Source organism: Salvelinus fontinalis, chromosome 28 (genome assembly GCF_029448725.1).
Source record: "Salvelinus fontinalis isolate EN_2023a chromosome 28, ASM2944872v1, whole genome shotgun sequence".
In the NCBI taxonomy this organism is placed as follows: Eukaryota; Metazoa; Chordata; class Actinopteri; order Salmoniformes; family Salmonidae; genus Salvelinus; species Salvelinus fontinalis.
The window spans coordinates 7,122,657-7,146,913 of NC_074692.1; the positions used below are offsets into that span (position 1 = coordinate 7,122,657).

Below are 24,257 nucleotides of genomic sequence, written 5' to 3' on the forward strand. Positions count from 1 at the left end.
TCTAAACCTCAGTATTTTTCCTACTTCCCCATATACACACTGAACTAAAAAAAAGTGTTGTTGCCATTTTTTTTTCATGAACTGAAATAAAAGATCCCATAAGGTTTCCATACACACAAAACCATTTTCTCTCAAATTTTGTGCATACACTTTTTTTTACATCCTTGTTTCTGAGCATTTCTCCTTTGCCAATATAATCCCTCCACCTGAAAGGTGTGGCATATCAAGAAGCTGCTTAAACGGCATGATCATTACACAGGTGCACCTTGTACTGGGGACAATAAAAGGCCACTCTAAAATGTGCAGTTTTGTCATACAACACAATTCTACAGATGTCTCAAGTTTTAAGGGAAAGTGCAATTGGCATGCTGACTGTATGAATGCCCACCAGAGCTGTTGCCAGAGAATTGAATGTTCATTTCTCCACCATAAGCCACCTACAACTTCGTTTTAGCGGTTTGGCAGTACGTCCAACTGGCCGCACAACCACAGATCACGTGTACCCACACCAGCCTAGGACCTCCACATCCGGCTTCTTCTCACCTGCGGGTCATCTGAGACCAGCCATCCGAACAGCTGATGAAACTGTGGGTTTGCACAACTGAATAATTTCTGCACAAACTGTCAGAAACCGTCTTAGGGAAGCTTGCCTGCATGCTCGTCTTCCTCACCAGGGTCTTGACCTGACTGCAGTTTGGCATCGTAACTGACTTCGGTGGGCAAATGCTCACCTTCAATGGCCACTGGCATGCTGGAGAAGTGTGCACTTTACAGATGAATCCCGGTTTAAACTGTACCTGGCAGATAGCATGTATGGGGTCGTGTGTGCGAGCAGTTTTCTGATGTCAACGTTGTGAACAGTGTGTCCCATGGTGGCGGTGGGGTTATGGTATGAGCAGGCATAAACTACGGACAACAAGCACAATTGCATTTTATTGATGGCATTTTGAATGCACCGAAATACCGTGACGACATCCTGAGGCCCAATGTCGTGCCATTCATCCGTTGCCATTACCTCATGTTTCAGCATGATAATGCACGGCCCCATGTCACAATGATCTGTACACAATTCCTGGAAGCTGGAAATGTCCCAGTTCTTCAATGGCCTGTATACTTACCAGACATTTCACCCAATGAGCATGTTTTGGATGCTCTGGATCAACGTGTACGACAGCATGTTCTAGTTCCCGCTAATATCCAGCAACTTCGCACAGCCATTGAAAAGGAGTGGGACAACATTCCATAGGCCACAATCAACAGCCTGATTAACTCTATGCGAAGGAGACGTGTCGCACTGCATGAGGCAAATGGTCACACCAGATACTGACTGGTGTTCTGATCCATGCCCCTACCTTTTCTTAAGGTTGCGTTTATATTTTTGTTCAGTGAAAGTGGCTTCTCTCTGTTCTCTGTGGCTAGCTTTCTTTGTCCCTGTTTCCCTCCCTTCCTATTTCCTTCCCTCATCTCCCTAAACTATTTGTACTATTCTGTCTGTCTGCATGCCCACGCACGCACGTTTGTTTTACTATACTTGTGGGGACCAAACAATTGATGCCCATTCAAAAATCTAATTTTTCCCTAACCTCTAAACCTAAACCCTAACCTTAACCCTAATATTAAACCTAAACCCTAATTGTAAACCTAAACCTAAACCTAACCCCTAAGCCTAGAATAGCCTTTTTCCTAGAGGGGGAGCAGCAAAAAGTTCCCACTTGTCAGAATTTTCCTTGATTTACTATCCTTTTGAATACTTCTGGTCCCCACAAGGATAATAAAAATAAATAAAAAAACACACACACACAAAATGCACACACACAAACCCAAGAACTCCAAGAAGTTATGGAGGTCAGTGTGGCCTGTCCTTCCACTACACTACACGGCTATGGGAGGGGAAACAAATCGCTTTCTGGAGAATTTCTGGAGAATCAGACAGAAAGAAAGACACCTGGTCAGCTGACTTGGTCCAAAAACACGCACATGTATACCAAAAGAGATTGCTGTAGTGCCACCATGTGGTCACAAGCTATGTACATCTCAGGAACTAATGAATAAAATAAAATAGTATTACAAAGAATTAATCTAAAAATAGCAGCACTCTAATGACATCAATATGAAATATGAGACACACTTTCAATGCTCTAAAATATCTTCAATATCTTTACATTTAGAACAAATGTCATTTTAAATGTCATGTAATTTCATCACAAACTTCCTCAAAATGGACAACTTAAACTATATCAGAATGTTTACACTTGACTTGTGACAAGAAAGAGGTCAGGGTGCTTCCATTCTCCATGCTCCTCTTTCCATCCTCTTCTCTCTGTCCTCTTCCGACCTCTCGGGGGTAGACCAGGCTGCAGTTGAAGTGTGGCGAGGACAGGATGGCGCAACAGCCATTGAGAGAAGCCATACTGAATCCTCCTTCCATAGTCATGTTAGAAGGGCTAACAACTACCACACTGGGACAACACACACACACACACACACACACACACACACACACACACACACACACACACACACACACACACACACACACACACACACACACACACACACACACACACACAGTGGTTTAGCAAGGTTGATAGTGCATGGACACATACACACAGCACATGCCCTTTTGCACCTTTTGCACTCCTTTTTTCTAACACGAACATTCCAATCCGTTAGTTTTAGCTATACTTGCTGATTACATGATGAATTGACCTTGTAGCAGCTTCCACAATTTTGGATGATTTTTTAGATCCTGATCGCGTCCCGATGTCACAGAGCGGCTAGAGATTATAGTGGGTATAGAGTCGAGTGTTATGTGCAGGAAGTCATCCCCTTTCTGTTAAATTTTCGGATGAGGAACCTTTCAGGTCATTTGCATGTCTAAACAGCCTCTGTGTTTTGATTAAAGTAGCCTAAATAAAGTTCATCCCAAATGATGTAGCTAGCTATCCAGGGGCGCAACTTTCACTGGGGACGGGGGGACATTACCCCCCCTCGCACATTCAGAAATTGCAATTTGCCCAGACAGTTTTATAATTGCGCTGTGATACAAAACGTGACTCCGATGTGCTTTAGGACCATGTAGACGCCTAAGAGCAGTCAAGTAGGCTGTTTTCCGCCTTCAGATGGCTGGATTTAGGACCGCACAGACACCACAGAGCATGTAGACATGTTATATGAATGGCTGGCATATAGGACAAGCACAGGAGAGATGAACAGAGGCAGCTGCTGTCCGTGTTGCGCTTTTTCTCTGATTTGTAAAGCAAGCAGAGCAGAAACTGGCTACTCTTTAGTTGATCAATCTAGCTGGCAAGGTAACTGCTATTTGACAGAAAAGTGCAGCTCGTACTGTAACTGACATACTACGTTAGTTAATGTTTCATACCATCTCGACTGATGTGAATTAACTACTAGCAGCTAGTTAGCTAGCTAGTAGCTACCACAGCCAGTTCAGCTCCAGCTAGCCTCTTGGTATTTGTCAGGTAGCAGTATCTAACAGCTGTTGTGTGTATGGAAATGTTTTGTAACCTTTGTTTTGTCCTGTTTCAACAGAAGTAAATCTGATTATGTATCATTGTACCATTAGTTAGCAGAGCTAGTCAAAAGTTAGCTAAACAATGAAATCAGCAGCCAAATGACTGAAGACTGATGTTTTCTGTTGTTTTTTCAGCTCAATGTGAGTTTTTATTAGTCAATATAGCAATGTAACGTTATTGGTCTGTCAGTTTCCCTTGATAATTCCCTACTTTTCACACAGACACAGTATAAACAGCTCTACAGGCGTCACTGTCATGGTGCACACGTCTTAGCAGGATGAGATGGTGACAGGTGTCCCTGCAGGGTCAGACAGCCAGGGAAGACCACTCTACAGAGCTCAGGTACATTTTGCAGTATATTATAACAATCAGTGAATGGATACAAAGTTCCATCTTGAGTTAACGGGTAGACTACAGTCTGGGATAAACGGTTATTTAGATTGCTGAACCATTGATTCTATGAATGTATGTATAAATGTACACCAATGTAATTCTTTGTCATGCCTCATCTGAGCAGGATCAGATGGTGACAGGGGTCTCATCAGGGTCAGGCAGCCAGGGAAGACCAGTCTGTGATGGAGCTGAGGTGAATTTATACAGATACAACACTTTATTTTCTCTGTGCAGCAAACACTGGACCACAAAGAAGCTTCAAACTATTTTAAGGCAGTCTGACAAACCTCTAAAGTTGATTTCCAAACTGTATCAAGGGTTGATAGAGGCTTTTCCTGATGACACACAACAAGTAAAACAAAAATGTGAGGAAGACCTGGGAGACGCTATTGATGATAATGAATGGATACAGATATGTTAAAATGCCCAGTCATGTTCATATAATCCCAGACATAAATGACTGCAGTTTAAGACCATCCATGGAACGTACTATATGCCAGTGTAACTGAATATCATACACACAAATGTAACTATTCTGCTGGAGGTGTAAAACACAAACACGGGACCTATTTGCAGACAGTGCATTCATAAAGTATTCAGAACCATTGCCTTTTTCCACATTTTGTTACGTTACAGCCTTATTCTAAAATTGATTGAATTGTTTTTTCTCCTCATCAATCTACACACAATACCCCATAATGACAAAGAACATTTTTTTTTTGAAATTTCTGCAAATGTATTTATAAAATGTACATATGTATTCAGACCCTTTACTCAGTACCATAAACAATTAATGAACATGCACCTGTGGAACGGTTGTTAAGACACTAACAGCTCACAGACGGTAGGCAATTAAGGTCACAGTTATGAAAACTTAGGACACTAAAGAGGCCTTTCTACTGACTCTGAAAAACCCCAAAGGAAAGATGCCCAGGGTCCCTGCTCATCTGCGTGGATGTGCCTTAGGCATGCTGCAAGGAGGCATGAGGACTGCAGATGTGGCCAGGGCAATAAATTGCAATGTCCGTCCTGTGAGATGCCTAAGACAGCGCTACAGGGAGACAGGACGGACAGCTGATTGTCCTCGAAGTGGCAGACCACGTGTAACAACACCTGCACAGGATTGGTACATCTGAACATCACACCTGTGGGACAGGTACAGGATGGCAACAACAACTTCCCGAGTTACACCAGGAACGCACAATCACTCCATCAGTGCTCAGACTGTCCGCCATAGGCTGAGAGAGGCTGGACTGAGGGCTTGTAGGCCTGTTGTAAGGCAGGTCCTCACCAGACATCACCGGAAACAACATTTCCTATTGGCACAAACCCACCGTCGCTGGACCAGACAGGACTGGCAAAAAGTGCTCTTCACTGATGAGTTGCGGTTTTGTCTCACCCGGGGTGATGATCGGATTTCCATTTATCGTCAAAGGAATGAGCGTTACACCGAGGCCTGTACTCTGGAGCGGGATCGATTTGGAGGTGGAGGATGCGTCATGGTCTGGGGCGGTGTGTCACAGCATCATCGGACTGAGCTTGTTGTCATTGCAGGCAATCTCAACGCTGTGCGTTACAGGGAAGACATTCTCCTCCCTCAGGTGGTACCCTTCCTGCAGGCTCATCCTGACATGACCCTGCAGCATGACAATGCCACCAGCCATACTGCTCGTTCTGTGCATGATTTCCTGCAAGACAGGAATGTCAGTGTTCTGCCATGGCCAGTGAAGAGACCGGATCTCAATCCCATTGATCGGAGGGTGAGGGCTAGGGCCATTCCCCCCAGAAATGTCCGGGAACTTGCAGGTGCCTTGGTGGAAGAGTGGGGTAACATCTCACAGCAAGAACTGGCAAATCTGGTGCAGTCCTTGAGGAGGAGATGCACTGCAGTACTTAATGCAGCTGGTGGCCGCACCAGATACTGACTGTTACTTTTGATTTTGACCCCCCCTTTGTTCAGGGACACATTATTCCATTTTTATTAGTCACATGTCTGTGGAACTTGTTCAGTTTATCTCTCAGTTGTTGAATCTTGTTATGTTCATACAAATATTTCCACATGTTAAGTTTGCTAAACGCAGTTGACAGAGAGGACGTTTCTTTTTCTGCTGAGTTTATATTATTCGTAAGGCCCCTTATCTAGCAACAGTTACCACAAAGGGCAAATAATCCAAATGTAAAAATGTGAAAGTATGATGTAAAAGCACAATGTAGTCTACATTGTGAACAGTAAGCCCATAATGAACAATACACAACTGTATCGTTGCTAATTGCCTCTGTGTAACAGTGGTGAAGGGCAAAACTGTAAGATGACAGAATCCAATATTTCTTTGTTTTTCAGATATTGTGTGAGGAACTCAACCCTCTGGTTCCCTGCAGAGGAGAATGCCTGGGGGGATCACGTTTTGTCCTCTCTGTGGCTGTTGGCAAACCAGGAGAGTTTTTGTGGTGTGGCTGACCGCTTTGGCCCAATCGCAGGACAACGGGCTGATTTTGTGAGACATTTGCGGGACAGTTGTGGCACAGGCAGCAACCGATGGGCCAAACCGATCGGATGCTACAGACGATTTGTGAAAAGGCAAAAAAAAAAATATATATCTCAAGCTTAACGGTCTGATTTTTGCTTGGATTTAAAAAAAGGATTATGCTAATTAGATGTATGCGGGCCGCAGACATCGACTCTAGGGTAAATTATTAAGGCAGACTTCTAAAACGGAATTGAGTGAAGTAGCAGCGAATAGGCCTATATTGAATGATGAACAACTAATGAGCATGGAGAGCTTTTGAAGTTTGAAGAAATTAACTTATAGCCTTTCTTTCAGTCTAATAAGGGCCATTCACTTAATTTTGTAGCTCTTCGTTAGAAGCACGCTTTTTGTAAGTAGTTAACTGCTCTCTCCAAGTTCCGCTGGAATTTAGCCCGAAAGGATTTGATTAATGTGATTGGTTGAAGATATGACATTGAATATCAGATCTCAACAACAATTGGAGAAGTGTTTAACAGCACCAGTACCACATCTGTATGTTGTCATGACTGCAAAAAAGACAGTGACTGAAATACTGGACATATCAATTTTGTTGTTGTTGTACATTTGTGTTTTAATTTGATAAAATGCGGGACATAATTGTTTGCTAGTGGGACGCGGGACAAAGGGCCAAAATGCGGTACTGTAGCGCACAATCTGGTGGTCACCCTACCCCCTCCAACAAACATGCACACTGGTTGTACCTGTGGTAGAGCTCAGTCAAGCAGGTGAGGAGCTGAGTGCTGTTACTGACTAATGTGGAGTTAAACTCTTCCTTCAGGAAGTCTTCACACAGCAGCTCTGGGATATACAACATACCTGGGAAGACGCACAAACACACCCACACATACAACCATTATGTCACAGCAGAGGATAATGCATGATGATGAGATTTATAACGCACACTGTTTTGGGGGTTACCTGCGATGCATGCTGTCATGAAGCATGCCACCGTGCCTGAGATAAGAGCTCTGACGGCACACCTGGAAATATCACCCCTCCGCTCTGGCATAGCAGGTAACGTTACAAAAACGTTTGAAGAACACTACATCCACCATACTGCCACAGCACAGCCACAACACACCAGTAAACAGAGACTGTGTTACAGCAAAACAACATTGCAATGGTTTAACATACAGTAACATATTTGAAGAACCTCACAAATGAAACATATTCTTGCAAAATCAAAGTGGTGTTTCAACAATACTATAATATCAATAGGACAAAACACACTGCATTTGGAGTTCCTAGGGGGGAGGGGCTAGAGGTTGATTTGAGATCCAGGATAGGACAGATGTTAGAGGGCTTGACTCACAGAGGCCTCCGATCACCACCCCCAGAGAGCTGATGTTCGCGAAGCCACACAGAGCATACGTCGCCATGGTTTCAGAGTGGACCTAGGGGACAGAAAACAGCCTGGGTCTAAATCTTTAGATATATATTAAATATGCAACAGCCAATTGTCATCCATGCAATGCGCAATACGCAACAAGCCATTAACATTACATTTGCAAAAGTTCAATAACCATAAATTAAATACACAAAATTGATCTGTTACTGAAGTGCACAATGTTTCTTCACCAAATACAAGCAAATGCAATGATAAATCCTTGATACAGAGAACACTCGTAATATCAGATCTGACCTGATAATATCAGAACTGATTTAGTGATTTAGTGGTCCAAAAATATTTCCACCATTTATGGAGTTTGATGTAGACCAATCATATTTGAAAAGTTGAGTCTGTGTGTGTTTGTCCGTCCGTCTGTCTATCTAGGAAAAAACAGATAGCCAAATATCAATTCAGTACCCATATTACCATTTAGTGACCCCTGACATCACTCACAGACAGGTACCTCTTAACGTCGTCCACGTACTCTGGGCCTCTGTCCTCTCTCCTCTTGATGAGTTTTGCCAACCTCTCATAGGCCACAATCTCATTGAAGAAGGTCTTGTAGCCAATCAGCTCACCCACCATGAAGCTGTCCTCCCAGGCCACACCCATCAGGAAGGACAAAGGCATGAATACGTACGAGCAGATGATCTGTCATCAGAGAGAGAGAGAGGGACAGAGAGTCTGTCTTAGAGAATCATTGATTTCTATCCAGCTTGTATTTAGTGTGTCTCTGTGTCTGAGTGCTTCTGTGTACATGCACACTTGTGTGTCCTCACAGAGAAGCTGAGCTGGGGGTAGTTGAACATGTTGCCCAGCCATGACAGAGCGGCATTGAGGAAAGCGAGCAGGGCCACCAGGATAATAGAGGAGGATTCTCCATGAGACGCTGCCTCCAGCAGGTTACTGCCCTCCCTAGACAAAACCAGAAAAGACACTCAGACTCATATTCATTAGGCAGACATTGGTTCTTGTGTGCATACGTGTGTGTGTGTGTGTGTGCAGGTGTGTCAGTGTCTCACCCTGTCTCCAGTTTGAGGCCTTTCTTGGCTGTGACTTTGGGGATCTCTGTCTCTGGCCAGAAGGTTTTGGCGATAGCCAGGGAGGCCGGGGCTGACATTACGGAGGCTGTCAGCAAGTGGGATGGTTCAATCTGTATGTGTGTGTGTGTGTGTGTGTGTGTGTGTGTGTGTGTGTGTGTGTGTGTGTGTGTGTGTGTGTGTGTGTGTGTGTGTGTGTGTGTGTGTGTGGTGGGGGGGGGGGGGGTATATGTGTCCAATGTGAGGGGTAAGGAAGAGGTGAAGCTCAACAATAATACATGTTAAAGGCCAAGTGCAGTCAAAAACATGAATTTCCTGTGTTTCATATACAGTGCATTGGGAAAGTATTCAGACCCCTAGAATTTTTCCACATTTTGTTAGGTTACAGCCTTATTCTAAAATTGATGATAAAATAAACGATCTAATCAATCTACACACAATACCCCATAATAACAAAAACAGGTTTTTTGAAATATGACATTTATATAAGTATTCAGACCGTTTACTCAGTACTTTGTTGAAGCACCTTTTGCAGGAATTAGACTCATATCTTCTTGGGTATGACACTACAAGCTTGGCACACCTGTATTTGAGGAGCTTCTCCAATTCTTCTCTGCAGATCCTCTCAAGCTCTGTCAGGTTGGATAGGGAGTGTTGCTGCAAAACTATTTTCAGGTCTCTCCAGGGTTGTTAGATCGGGTTCAAGTCCGGGCTCTGGCTGGGCCACACAATGACGTTCAGAGACCAGAAAAGACACTGCATTGTCTTGGCTGTGTGCTTAGGGTCGCTGTCTTGTTGGAAGGTGAACCTTCGCCACAGTCTGAGGTCCTGAGCACTCTGGAGCAGGTTTTCACCATGGATCTCTCTGTACTTTGCTCTGTTCATCTTTCCCTCGATCCTGACTAGTCTCCCAGTCCTTGCCACCAAATATTCCCTCAGCATGATGCTGCCACCACCATGCTTCACCGTAGGGATGGTACCAGGTTTCCTCCAGACGTGACGCTTGACATTCAGGCCAAAGAGTTGGTTTCATCAGACCAGAGAATCTTGTTTCTCATGGTCTGAGAGTCCTTTAGGTGTCTTTTTGGCAAACTCCAAGCGGGCTGTCATGTATCTTTTACTGAGGAGTGGCTTCCGTCTGGCCACCCTACCATAAAGTCCTGATTGGTGGAGTGACCATCGGGTTCTTGGTCACCTCCCTGACCAGGGCCCTTCTTCCCCAATTGCTCAGTTTGGCCAGGCTGCCATCTCTAGGAAGAGTCTTGGTGGTTCCAAACTTCTTCCATTTAAGAATGATGGAGGCCACTGTGTTCTTGGGGACCTTCAATGCGGCAGAAATATTTGGTTACCCATCCCCAGATCTGTGCCTCGACACAATCTTGTCTCGGCGCTCTACGGACAATTCCTTCAACCTCATGGCTTGGTATTTGCTCTGACAACTGTGGGACCTTACATAGACAGGTGTGTACCTTTCCAAATCATGTCAAATCAATTGATTTTACCACAGGTGGACTCCAATCAAATTGTATAAACATCTGAAGGATGATCAATGGAAACTAATTTTGATCAATGGAAACTCAAGCTCAATTTTGAGTCACATAGCAAAGGGTCTGAATAGTTAGGTAAATAAGTTATTTCTGTTTTTTATTTATTTGCTTTGTCATTATTGGGTATAATGTGTAGATGGCTGAGGATTTTATTGTATCCATTTTCGATTAAGGCTGTAACGTAACAAAATGTCGAAAAAGTCAAGTGGTAAGGAATACTTTCCGATGGCACTGTATTTCACAGCTATAAGGAAGGTGAAATCTTAGTTAATCGTTATATAGATGGATTATTCTACATTTAAAAAAATAGAGGTCATTTCAAGCCTTATTCATACAGTTCATATTTGTACTTTGTACTTGAGCTTGTTTGACTACACCAGAAAGGGGAGATTTTAACTTTTCTTGAATTATGCAGCCTTACTAATTATTGTTTATGGCCCTCTCATGATAAATATTTACTTCTGGGGATTACATAGATTACATTTAGTTACATTTAAGAGACACACAGAATGGATAAGCACAAGGTCAATTGGGTGAGATTTCAGTTGTCTTTGGTAGAAAACAAAGGTTTGAAATTGTTTATTGACTTTCCTCCTCTTCCCTCTCCTCCTGCCTCCCCTCCTCCCTCCTCTTCTTCTCTTTCCTCCCCTCCTCCCACCCCTCTTCCACTCCTCCTCCTCACCCCAAATGAGATGAAGGCTCCCAGTACACTGCCAGCGATGGTGGAGAACCCTCCTGTCATCACGGCATGGATCTCTGACAAGGTCAGCTGGGAGATGTACGGACGAATCAAGAGTGGAGATTCTGTCTGTGAGTGAGAGAGTGAGAGAGAGTGTGAGAAAGTGAGTGTGGAGTGTGTGTGAGAGAGCGAGAGTGAGAGAGTGAGTGTGAGAGTGTGTGTGTGTGAGAGAGAGAGGGGGGGTAAAACTCCTTTGCTTGGCTGTCATAGATTTCTCTTTTGCTGCCTAGCACATCTGTCACTCATACTATTCTCACCTGTCCCACAAATATGTTGCCAGCGGCGACCATTGACTCTGTGGGAGAAGTTCCCATAGTAATCTGCATTATGAAGCCCACCTGGAGGTATGCACAGACAAACATAAACAATGGTGCGAACGTTTCTGTGCCAAAATGATACTAAGGTATGGAACATAAAAAACAATAATGCTGGTCACATGAGCAGATATCGGGGGGAACATTATCCCAGGTAAATTACAACCTTGATACAGTACTATGTGGAGGCTGGATCATCATTGTCTAATTTAGTCACTTGTATGATGATTGAACAAGATTTTAACGTATGTGATGTGATGAGTACCGTGAGGATGAGCCACTGCATGAAGCCAAGGTGGTAGAGTATAGAGATGACAGTGCTGAAGAACACTACAATAGGCAGAACCTGAAAGCAGAGACAAAAAATAACGACAGTGTTGGGTTTCTGTCTTTTCTTTTCTCTTCATGTCATTTTCTCACAGTCTCTCACATATACAGACATACTCATATGATCCTGTACCTGGAATGCAAAGAAGTGGTCTGTGCATTTGTTGCCAAACACAAACCTAGAGTGTAGCACAGAAACACCTGGGAGAGACATGTTTCAACGCAGACTGAACTAATCAGGTCACTTCCCTAACAGGTCTACTCTACTGTACAGCTGCTAAGGGTGCTGGGACAGGGGACAGGGTAATGTGATTATGCTGATGAGAGTGACATTAGCAATGTGGTCCAAATGAAAACGAGGGCCTTTGTGCTGGCTAATATTTGTAATATCAATGATCCAATTGATGTACATTTTGACCTATGCTTGACTTTCCCTGGATAGTACACAGTAGAAGTATATTATACCTCCACTTGATGGCCCAGCCAGTCTACAGCAGTGAATCCTGCTTTGGTTCTAAGGATGATGAGTCCAAACAAGAACTTTACCCACAGTAAAGTTCGCCATGACACCTATAACACACACACACACACACACACACACACACACACACACACACACACACACACACACACACACACACACACACACACACACACACACACACACACACACACATAAACACACAGGTAGACACGCGCACAAACGTACAGGGTTTCAGGGAAGCACACACATAAACATACACCCACCAGGTCACTCAGAACTACAGTGAATGGTCTTTGGGAGCATACAGAGTTGACACATTAGGGGTGTTTGTGTTTGTTGGTTTGCCATACCCTGAATGGGTTCCTCGAGAACACCAGCATGAGCATTACGAAGCAGAAGAGTCCGGAGAAAGAGACCAGCTGCCGCGATCCCTGTTTGGCCATGTCAAACACCAGCCAGCACACCACTGCCACCAGCAGCAGCACACACACCACCCTGCACAGACAGACAGACCAACCAGAGGTGAGAGAGCAGAGGAACAACAACGATCACCAAGAGGACCACACATCCAGGAAAATGTTCATATTATACGGAAAAGAGAGAGAGTGAGAAGGAGAGAAAATGCAGTTCTCCCACCATTTGACCCAGAGCCAGTGTGTGTTGAGGGTGTTCCTGGTGGGTTGCAGGGCGTCACAGAGGCGGTGTCCGTAGCGGCCCATCAGCCAGTCCCACAGAAGAAAGAAGACAGCCAGCGGGGTCACCACCAACAGGGCCAGAGAAAGCTGCAAGTTCAGCACGCATGCCGCGATCACCACGGCAAAGTAACCTGAAACACATACAGGCTGTGTCCGAAATTGCACCTAATTCCCTATTGAGTAGTACTTTTTATCATTCGGGGTATTAACATACTCTAAGTATAGTTGATTACACAACATGCAATTTCAAAATTTGGTAGTGCATCAGGAGTTTTCCTTGACCTTTTAACAGACACTCTTAACCGGAGCAACTAGGGTTAAGTGCCTTGCTCAAGGGCACATCAACAGATGTGTTTTTTTTTTTCTTGTTGGCTCGGGGATTCAAGCCAGCTACCTTTCGGTTACTGACCCAACGCTCTTAACAACTAGGCTACCTGCCACTCTCTTGATATGTCAGTCACTCAGTTAGCCCGTATCAGCTAACATTTGCTTTACAATGTGGTAATTAATGAAAAGTTGGTCTTCAATTACTTTAATTTCACAGAAGAGTAGCCTCAATAGGCATCATTTGGCTGCCATTAAACATGTTAACTAAATCATCGTAATTTACACAGGCAACATTTCCAGTTAATTTAGTCACAGACAATTTATTTCATTTGTAATATGTGCTATTCTTTCATTTAGATTTGTCCTATTTCAATTTCGTTGTTCCTTATAGGATGTTACCTCATTGGGAAAGGAGTGTATATATATATAACCTTTATTTAACTAGGCAAGTCAGTTAAGAACAAATTCTCATTTACAATGACGTCCTACCCCGGCCAAACCCGGACGACGCTGGGCCAATTGTGTGCCGCCCCATGGGACTCCCAATCACGGCCGGATGTGATACAGCCTGGTGTAGGCCTAGTGAACGCAGACAATGATATTTTCCACTGTCTAGTAGCCTACCAAGCTGGCTTGACACTATAAAACGTCAGATCGGCTGGTCTGATCAGTTTATTTCGCTGTTCTTGTTGTTGTAAACACAGTACTTTTTGCTCGGAGCTCCCATTAGTAGCATGTTAAGGTTTTTCTTTTTAAGGAAGCTCAGATCCTTTGATGTCTGCCCAAAAACATTCAAAATGTGTTTTTGATAGTGTTGTGGCTAGTGTTCTGTTCTACAGTGTGATCTGCTGGAGGGGTGGGTAACATCACTAGGGATGATGCCAACAGGTTGAGCAAAATCATGAGAAGGCTGGATCTACCAATCGGCACCCACCTGGGTAATCGAGGATCCGCTTGTCCAGGATAAGCGGATCCTCGAGAAGCTCAGGAGCATAGAGGCCAACATTATCCACCCCCTTCACAGTATCTGCTTGTAGAATCGCAGTGTGATGACAGACAGATTTATTTTACCTAGATGCAAAACAACGTTTCCACAGATCTTTTTTACCATTTTTTTTATACGAAGTGGATGCGGATCCGAATTTTCCTGGAACTTTCTTCCCGATAACTAAAGGTACAAGAGGGCCTGCGCATGTGCAAGATTTTTTACGTAGCTACTGCGCACTCTGCTGCCGCTTTCCCCTTCTTCCTCCTCACGGGGATGATCAGACGTCTTTGCCTGGTGTAGTCTACAAACTTTGACATGTTGTACAATAGACACGATCGACATGTTGAACAACAAAAAAGTTATGTAACAGTAGGCTATTGCAAACATAAGAACAACACAAACGGGCAGTTTAAATAAGGATCCAACCCTTTTTTTCAATTTTCGCCTAAAATGACATACCCAAATCTAACTGCCTGTAGCTCAGGACCTGAAGCAAGGATATGCATATTTTTGATACCATTTGAAAGGAAACACTTTGTAGTTTGTGGAAATGTGAAATTAATGTAGGAGAATATAACACATTAGATCAGGTAAAAGAAAAAAAAATTCATCTTTGAAATTCATCTTTGAAATGCAAGAGAAAGGCCCTAATGTATTGTTCCATCCCAGGCGCAATTTTGTTTTTGGCCACTAGATGGCAGCAGTGTATGTGCAATGTTTTAGACTGATCAATGAACCATTGCATATCTCTTCAAAATGCTGTATCAAGACTGCCCAAATGTGCCTAATTGCTTTATTAATACATTTTTAAGTTCATAATTGTGCACTCTCCTAAAAACAGTAGCGTAGTATTCTTTCACTGGAATAGCTACAGCAAATTGGACAGTGCAGTTAGATTAACAAGAATTTAAGCTTTCTGCCCATATCAGATGTCCTGGGAATGTTTTTTGTTACTTACAACCTCATGCTAATCACATTAGCTCAACCGTCCCGATCAGTGGCACTGATCCCGTAGAGGCTAAGTAGCGATTCATGTCATTTTTTTCAGGAGGGAGAAGGCTACATACAGCTATTGAGGCAAGCGATTTAGATGGCATATCAAAACACAAGCAAGACACAGACAGGCAGTAAAATAGAGATTTCATGTTCTTTCTTCTCCATCGCTGCAAACATTGGCAAAGCAGTGAGCGAAAAGCAGTCAACGTAGTAGTGTTCTTTTTCAGCAACTCAGGCGAAGATATGGCAGTATAAAGATGACATCCCAAATGGACAGGTGTTTAGAACGTTGATTGACTATGCCCTGCTTTGTACTACTCCAATATCCTTAGTTACAACAGACAGAGAAGATTGTATCCTACATCCTAAATTAACCTACAAAATGTATTGATTTTTGCAATGTCCGTTCAAATAGCTACAGGGTTTTTAATTCTGCTATTCAGAAATATGAGGCAGTATGCTACTTGATCATGTCAGTCAAATTGGTTGAGAAGAGGGTGAGTAAAGGGAGAAACGTGAAGGGGTTGAGCAACAGATACTTAAGAAACGTGAAGGGATGAGGGTGAGCTGCAGCTACAGTGTCTTCAGAAAGTTCATATCGCTTAACTTATACCACATTTTGTTGTGTTACAGCCTGAATTCAAAATCGATTAAATATATTTCTTATTTATTTACACACAATTCCCCACAATGACAAAGTGAAAACATGTTTTTTAGAAATTTTTGCAAATGTATTGACAATGAAATACAAAAATATATAAATGTACATAAGCATTTTACAATATTTTGTAAAAACACCTTTGGCAGCGATTACAGCTGTGAGTCTTTCTGGGTAAGTCTAAGAGCTTTGCACACCTGGATTGTGCAACAATTGCCCATTATTCTTTTTTTATTTTCAAGTAGATTTAAGTCTAAACTGTAACTCGGGCACTCAGGAAAATCCAATGTCTTCTTGGTAAGAAACTCCAGTGTAGATTTGGCCTTGTGTTTTAGGTTATTGTCTGGCTAAAATATGAATTCATTATATTTGACTTGTCTCAGCTAAAGTGTGTGAGAAATATTCAGTAGGGTTTCTAACCAAATGTGGTTTGTTTTTTAATTAGACTGTGTCGCAAGGCCTGCTGCTGGCTTTTCGCTTGGCCCACTCTATAGCCACCAATGCATTACACTGTAATACAGGGGCATGGGCCTGGTTGGACACATGCCCACCCACTGGGGAGCCAGGCCCTGGATAGTATTGGTTGACTGATACTGAACCCAAAACATGACCAATTAATAATTTATTTCAGATCATAAAGTTAATACATAATTCCTGAGTCTACCTATTAGAATAAAGGTCAAGCCAAAACGTAATACATTACCCATTGTGACATCACTGCTGTACAATTCACTTCTTCCCAAACTTTTTAGCGCTGTGAACCACCTAAAGCTTTGGGAGTCTTCTCATGACTCAACATGTCAACACAAACAATGCCATAATGCAATACTGTCTAATGTGCAACAACAACAATGTTTCTAGGCAGGACTGGATTATAACCAGCGGGTCCCCTTCCACCATTTGTGAAACGGTGAAGTAAGCACTGGAGAGCTATATTTACCATTGTAAATGAAAACGGACTGAAACAGTGAGGCATGTCCATGTATTGTCCCCAAAATATTATTTTTGTTCCGTTTTCCGTTGTGTGCCCTTATGAACACTGCCCTGATCTGAAGGGATTAGAGAAGTGAAAGCAATATGGCTGAGATCCAGCTTGTTTCAGAGGCCAGGAAAGGAAGATTGGCATAGCCAAACCTTGACAGATATCGATCTGCAGTGTCATGAGTAGTTAAGTATGCCTACTACACCCAAGTAAATTTTAATGACACCACATCAAACACCTGAAGGTTTAAATGAAATTTGCTGCAATGGATAATTGGGCAAATATCAACTTAAAGTCTGCATAGAAAAAATCAAGGACTCTGAATGAATGAAACAAACAATAAAATAAGATTTTCATCATTATCTTAACATATTACACTATAGTGCCTATATGAACCATTAATATAGATATTATGGTCTTACTTTAAATAAATATTGGATATTTTTGTCACTCATTGGATCCAGCCACAAAGACAGCCGTAGCTTCAGGACAATAGCCTACAATATTTTTTCTTACCCAGTGATCTACTTTGTGGGCATGCATTCTTGCTCAATGACCACAGAGGGGCAGTACATGATTTGTCTTTGATACCATGGCGATAAGCTAGCTTTGAAATAGACTTGATTTCCCAGTACAAGCTGCAGGCAAATTTTGGGGGATAATACCACAGACGGAGGGGAAGTTAGTTATAAGCAGAGCCATACATGGCATAATTTCAAACCATTTTGCGAGTTAACTCAGGGCTGTTGTAATTACCCTTACAATGAATAGGCCTACTGCTTATCTACATGATATCCGGTTGAACTATGTTAACCAATCGATTGTTATCACGTTGGATGATTGATGTGGACTATTTTCCCTGGAGTATTTAACAGAGTATTTGGAAAAGACGTTTGAGGTATGGGTGGTGCTCCCCGGCACGCACCAACTCAGTTCAACCAGTTCCGGTGCAAGAGCCAGAGACCACTAATAAAACGTCCCACAATTCCCCTCTAATGCTTTTCCATTTCACTCACTCACACCCCGTCCCTCCCCACACAAACTCTCCTCTTTTTCCTATAGGCCTCCTTCACCATAATATTAACACGACTTTAAACTGCTCTGTAGCTTATCCCAAGCAAGGTGAGAGAGGGTTAAGTGCACTGACGCCAAATCTTCTGATAGGCCCAGGCAGGCGTATCCCTATCATACATGGCACATCATTTTGAAGCATGTAACCAGAGAGAAAGATGCAAAGCGAGAGGTTTTACTCCTCCCAAAATCTTTCCACGAAAATAAGACCATGAAATGACATTTTTTTGTATGAAGGTCAGTTAGCCAGTGTCGAATTTGATCAACAAAAAAATGTAGTTGCTAATTTGCTACCTGAGACTTATTCAATCGAATAGATGTTTCATCGTGGTTAGGTTGTTGTGAATGCACTGATTTAAGTGGAAGCACCTGGCATTTCGGAAACTAAAAAAAGAATTGGACTTTATATCAGAGTTGTTTGTACCTGTTGTTCACATGCGTATCTGCCCTGTCATTGGCTGAATGCTCCCACCTTATCTCGCATCCTCCCCCACTGCCTTACATCAAACAGTACAGTGCTTCTGAGGACATTTATTTCCATTGTTAGAGCGGTCACTCGACAATCTTGTCAGTATAATAGATCGTCTGTGATGTAACTGAGCTACAGCGTGTTCCATGGCCTATAGGGGCTATATCATGTGTAAACATATTGGTAATTTTGGATTACTATTACAGTGTTATTTGGTTGTTCATTTGATTCGTTCTGACATTTCTTGATCTCTTGTTTAAAAAAAAGAGAGATTATTGTGTACTGTTTGGCATGTAATGCATTGTTAGGAGCTAGTAAAACAAGCATGTCAATGCACCCGCTCCAACATCTGCTAAACTGTGTATGTGACCAATCAACTTGGATTTGATTTGATATGCACACCGTACTATGCTCAACCTCAATTTGGAGACACCCCCATAGACTTGTAGAGACCGATTCACCTCGGTAATTAGGCATATGCTCCTCAATGCAGACATAGACTACATGCTGTGCGTCAGTGCCCACGTCACATCCTATCCTCACATGGGGAGGACTGAGAACTGGTGTGTGTGTGTGTGTGTGTGCGTGTGTGCGTGCGTGCGCGCGTGCGTGCGTGATGTGGCAACCCACTAAGCACGGACAGACACTGATGTCTTTTGGACGTCTTTTTTTTGTCTATGTTTGGTTCAGATTTTGTCCCGTCCTGTACTGAACTATACTGTACTCAACTGTATTCTACTCAACTGAATTAAACTACTGTGTAGCACTGTACTATAATGTACTCTACTCTACTGAATAAAACTCTACCTTCCTGTAACATACCATCTGTGCATTCAACTAATGTATTGAAACAACAACTTATCACAGTCATTGCAAGAAAAACATATTTAAGTAACCGTTACTGAGAATGTTATTGTAGTTGAAGTGGTCTGTTAGTTTATTCTGTAGGTTGGACCACTTTGAACATCATCACTGACAGTTTTAAAGCTTTTAAAAAAGCTTACATAAGTGCATGTGACAGATGGGAGCAATAATAAATATGGTATGTTGCAATATTCATTTGGCTCCTCTTTCCTATATTAAATAGATTTAACAATAATTATTTTGATATAATGATTACTTAATTGAAAATGTACAGTGCCTTCAGAAAGCATTCACACCCCTTGACTTTTTCTAAATTTTGCTGTGTTACAGCCTGAATTTAAAATTGATTAAATTGCGTATTTTTTTGGTCCCTGGCATACACACAATACCCCATAATGTCAGTGGAACTTTGTTTCTTGAAAGTTTTACAAATTAATAGAAAATGAAAAGCTGAAATGTCTTGAGTCATTAAGTTCAACCCCTTTGTTAAGGCAAGCCTAAATAAGTTCAGGAGTACACATTTCCTTAGTCACATAGTAAGTTGCATGGACTCACTCTGTGTGCAATAATAGTGTTTAACATGATTTTTGAATGACTACCTCATCTCTGTACCCCACACATACAATTATCTGTAATGTCCCTCAGTCGAGCAGTGAATTTCAAACACAGATTCAACCAAAAATACCAGGGATGTTTTCACATGCCTCGTAACGAAGGGCACCCAGATGGGTAAAAATAAATAAAATCAAACATTGAATAACTAATTAACACAGTGAAAATAAAGAATCCTGTACAGAATAAATCTATTCCAAAACATGTATCCTGTTTGCAACAAGGCACTAAAGTAATACTGCAAAAGAAATTGCAAAGCTTTTCACTTTTTGTGCTGAATACAAAGTGTTTTTTGGGTGGTAAATCCAATACAACACATTACTGAGTACCACTCTCCATATTTTCAAACATATTGGTGGCTGCATCAGGTTATGGGTATGCTTGTAATCGTTAAGGACTGGGGAGTTTTCAGGATAAAAAGAAATGGAATGGAGCTAAGCACAGGCAAACTCCTAGAGGAAAACGTGGTTCAGTCTGCTTTCCACCAGACACTGGGAGATTAATTCACCTTTCAGCAGGATAATAACCGAAAACACAAGGCCAAATCTACACTGGAGTTGCTTACCAAGAAGACAGTGAATGGCCGAGTTACAATTTTGACTTAAATCTAATTGAAAATCTATGGCAAATCCTGAAAATTGTTGTCTAGCAATGGTCAACAACCAATTTGACAGAGCTTGATGAATTTTGAAAAGAATAATAGGCAAATGTTGCACAATCCAGGTGTGGAAAGCTCTTAGACTTACCCAGACAGACTCACAGCTGTAATTGCTGCCAAGAGTGCTTCTACAAAGTGTTGAATCAGGGGTGTGAATACGTATGTAAATGTGATATTTCTGTATTTAATTATCAATACATTTGCAAACATTTCTAAAATCATGTTTTCACTTCGTCATTATGGGTATTGTGTGTAGATTCGAGAAATAAATATGTAATCCATTTTGAATTCAGGGTGTAACACAACAAAATGTGAACAAAGTCAAGGGGTGAATACTTTCTGAAGGCACTGTGTGTATAGTTGAAATTTGACCATACAGTCAATTACCAAAAATTACATATTTTCAACATCTGTAGGCTAAATGACCTCTTTTCAATTTCATTCAAAGCCGAAAACTAACCAGATTTAAACATCTGGAAAATATGTGTTTTCAACCTCGTTTTCAACGTTTAATTTAGAACCTTAAATTAACTTATCTTTTAGATGTCTTTTCAATGTCCCTCCACTACAGATGACATGCTATTGATTCACTACATGCCGGCTGAAATATTTATGGTTATGAAATGGAGCATAATGATTTAATAAGGTGATGGAGGCTGGTACACCGCGGCTAAAGAGGGAATGATTGGTGACTGAGAGTAGTGCCCTTATGCCCCGCTGTGCCAGTGGGATAAGTCAAATGTCATTGAAGCAGATGCACACCTGCGCTGTCATTTTGTTTTTTAATTAACACATGATTTTCTATTCGAATACACTCTGGCTGTAAACCAAGCCCCATATTTATCATGCCCGATGTTATGCTATTTGTCCATTATAGCCTACAAGGACACCAACGCATCTCGTCCGACCGAGACACTGCTAAACACAAGACCGCTAGTGAATGACGGGGAGGAGACCCCTTTAACCCCTGGCCATCTGGAACAATCAGCGTGGAATCGGAACTAAAACAACGTCTGGAGGGCGTATTCTTGACGGCGATCTATAACATACTGTATGTTTTGTTGTTGGTTGGCCTGCCCGCGCCGCCTCCTCCTCAGTGCACTGCTTGAACAACGCAACAATAAACAGTGTGCGCTTTCGGCTCCGTCGTCTCTGTTCATTATCTATTCATCCACGGCTCTGCCTCAGGCAGACCTGCACAGGACATAGGGTTTTGTGTGGAATTATAAGTGCCAGTGTCATCTGACTGAGAGGAGAGAGAGAAAGGGAGAGAAAGAGAGAGAGACAGAGAGAGAGAGAGAGATAGAGAGAGATAGAGGGAGAGAGAGAGAGAGAGAGAGAATGAGAGAGAGAGAGAGAGGGAAGGAATCCTTGGGATACACACACGTCGGTGTCTCAATGTGAATTTGAGTGACTGGCTGGATTCTTGTGGAGACGAACTCAACGGATAAACCCATTTTCAGCATCTCGCCCATTTGCGCGGAGAGCGGCTGGTGCCTGCTCGTCTGGGTTGAGCATTTGACAGCGTCTCTTTCTGCTGGAGCTTGGCTGATTCAAGCCGTCCTTGGTCGGGCATGGAGGGAGCCGAGATGAGCGCCTTTCGGAGGGGTACTGGGGTGTTTCTGTTCGGGTTGTGTTGCGTACTAATGGGACTGTGGCGGGTCGGGGCCGCCTGCCCCGCGTCCTGCTCCTGCAGCGGGACCAGGATCTCCTGTGTGGACCAGGAGCGGGGTATCATGGCTTTTCCAGTGTTGCAGTCGGAGCTGGAGATGGACAACATTACCGACATGTGAGTCACAGACCATGATCCATCACCGGACCCAACATACAGGCCTCGGCCTATGACAGATGGGTCTTTCACGAAATGAGTGCCTTTTGAGTCACTTTGATATTTCAAGTAGCAATTGTACCCTAATATTGAATTGTAAAAGCCTATCATATTAATTCAATTGGCCTTTAATATAGACCACATGAGAATTCAATACATCTGAATTGTGACATGTCCTTCCATGCACCCTCTATGACTTCTAGGAAGATTTGTATCCACATAACCCCAACATTTCTAAAACATGTCATCATCATTGTAAAGCTCTAGTTATGTTGTTGCTTTGACAGTAATTTCTGAAGGTGATTATTTATTTCATTTGATTAGTGATTCATTTACACATGTAAATGAGGTTAGGTAAGGTAAACCATATAAAATGAACTGAACTCTCATTTTAAAGTCGTGAAACTATTCCTTTCTTACATCCAAGAGTCAAACCATAGTGTAAAAGCAGTGAGCTAGTTCTACTCTTTTTTGCCCATGTTCTGGTGTTTTGTGAACATGTGCTTTTTATGACGGAATGTTAAAATGAGGTGAAATCCAACGTTTAAAAATAAATCCAGTTACACTACTCAAAAGGCACCCAATTGGTGGAAGGACCAGACATAACCTTCCTAATCGGCACACAATAAAGAGGTGAAACAAGCCTGTGCGTTTTAGGCTATCAAGGAGCCGAATTGAAGGTTCAATCGAATGGCCAATTCTCAGTCAAAAGTTGGGCTATTTGAATTGGCTAATAAAACTTATTTTATAGTTTTGCAGCAGTGAGGTTATGAAAATAAGTGTGTGTGTGTGTGTGTGTGTGTGTGTGTGTGTGTGTGTGTGTGTGTGTGTGTGTGTGTGTGTGTGTGTGTGTGTGTGTGTGTACACGCGCTCGAGTGTGTATGTCCGTTTGAGAGCGGTAGGGACTACTGAACCGCAAGGGGGACTGTTGTGGTGCTATCGGTACCGATCGACGCTCCACGGTGGCTCCGGGAAGAGGTGTAGTCTTACTCCCGCAAATATTTGCAAGGACAATGGGCCCGAAAGCCTACAATTATATATTCAGATTTGTTTTGTATCTATTTCGGGGAAAAAATGAATTGGCCTAGACTAAATTAATTTCCACACACGTTTCAGAGCTGAAGACAAACAAAGAATCAAAAGTACAGCATTTAGAATGCGGAGGACATGATGTGAGCATCTCTTTGTCAAGACCATAGCAGACGCTTCGATGCATAGCCTCTATTTCAAAAAGTTGTATATTTTAACTTTATTTAACTAGGCAAGTCAGTTAAGAACAAAGTTTTATTTACAATGACGGCCTACCGGGGAACAGTGTGTTATATGGCTTGTTCAGGGGCAGAACGACAGATGTTTACCTTGTCAGCTCAACCTTTCGGTTACTGGCCCAACTGTCTAACCACTAGGCTACCTCCCGCTCTATTGTAAGGTTACAGTGTAAACATATACAAAAAACATATATACACCTTAAAAAAATGTTTTGTTGATAAAATATTGAATACATCTATTTGTATGGAATAGTCGACTGTTAATAATTACAAGAAGTTGACGACTCCTATCCTATATGTTGACAATCATCAGTCTATTTGTGAAATTTGTATTTTCAAACGACCTTGACAAAAGTCTTCAACAAAAACTCCCATCACGGAAAAACACCTAAACATTCACTGCTTGAAAGGGGCTTTACAGATAATTACATGTGTGGTGGGTAGGGTACAGAGATGAGGTAGTCATTCAAAAAAGCCTCTAAAAGTCTAAGCTTTTAGGGGTGGTTGGGGGGTGTCTACTAACCTGACATATGGAATTGTTTTAAG

General features: G+C 42.3%; 2 protein-coding genes across 4 annotated transcripts in view; one reads left to right on the forward strand and one right to left on the reverse strand.

The window, feature by feature from the left end:
* Positions 1-450: 450 nt before the first annotated feature.
* Positions 451-14,511, reverse strand: LOC129825874 (solute carrier family 28 member 3-like). Its single transcript, XM_055885998.1, is given in 18 exon segments — positions 451-474; positions 2,336-2,459; positions 7,156-7,270; positions 7,373-7,468; positions 7,767-7,848; positions 8,298-8,495; positions 8,624-8,759; positions 8,867-8,997; positions 11,114-11,239; positions 11,428-11,508; positions 11,750-11,830; positions 11,945-11,994; positions 11,997-12,012; positions 12,277-12,381; positions 12,646-12,790; positions 12,932-13,121; positions 14,252-14,344; positions 14,496-14,511. Coding segments are annotated over 18 exon segments (1,809 nt in total).
* A 6,987-nt stretch (positions 14,512-21,498) lies between these two features.
* LOC129826026 (BDNF/NT-3 growth factors receptor-like) overlaps positions 21,499-24,257 on the forward strand; it is a 115,968-nt gene continuing 113,209 nt past the window's right edge. For all 3 annotated transcript variants that reach the window (XM_055886288.1, XM_055886290.1, XM_055886291.1), the window contains exon 1: positions 21,499-22,404. In XM_055886288.1, the coding sequence (XP_055742263.1) occupies positions 22,190-22,404 (215 nt within the window). In that variant the 5' untranslated portion in view covers positions 21,499-22,189. The remainder of the gene's footprint in view (positions 22,405-24,257) is intronic.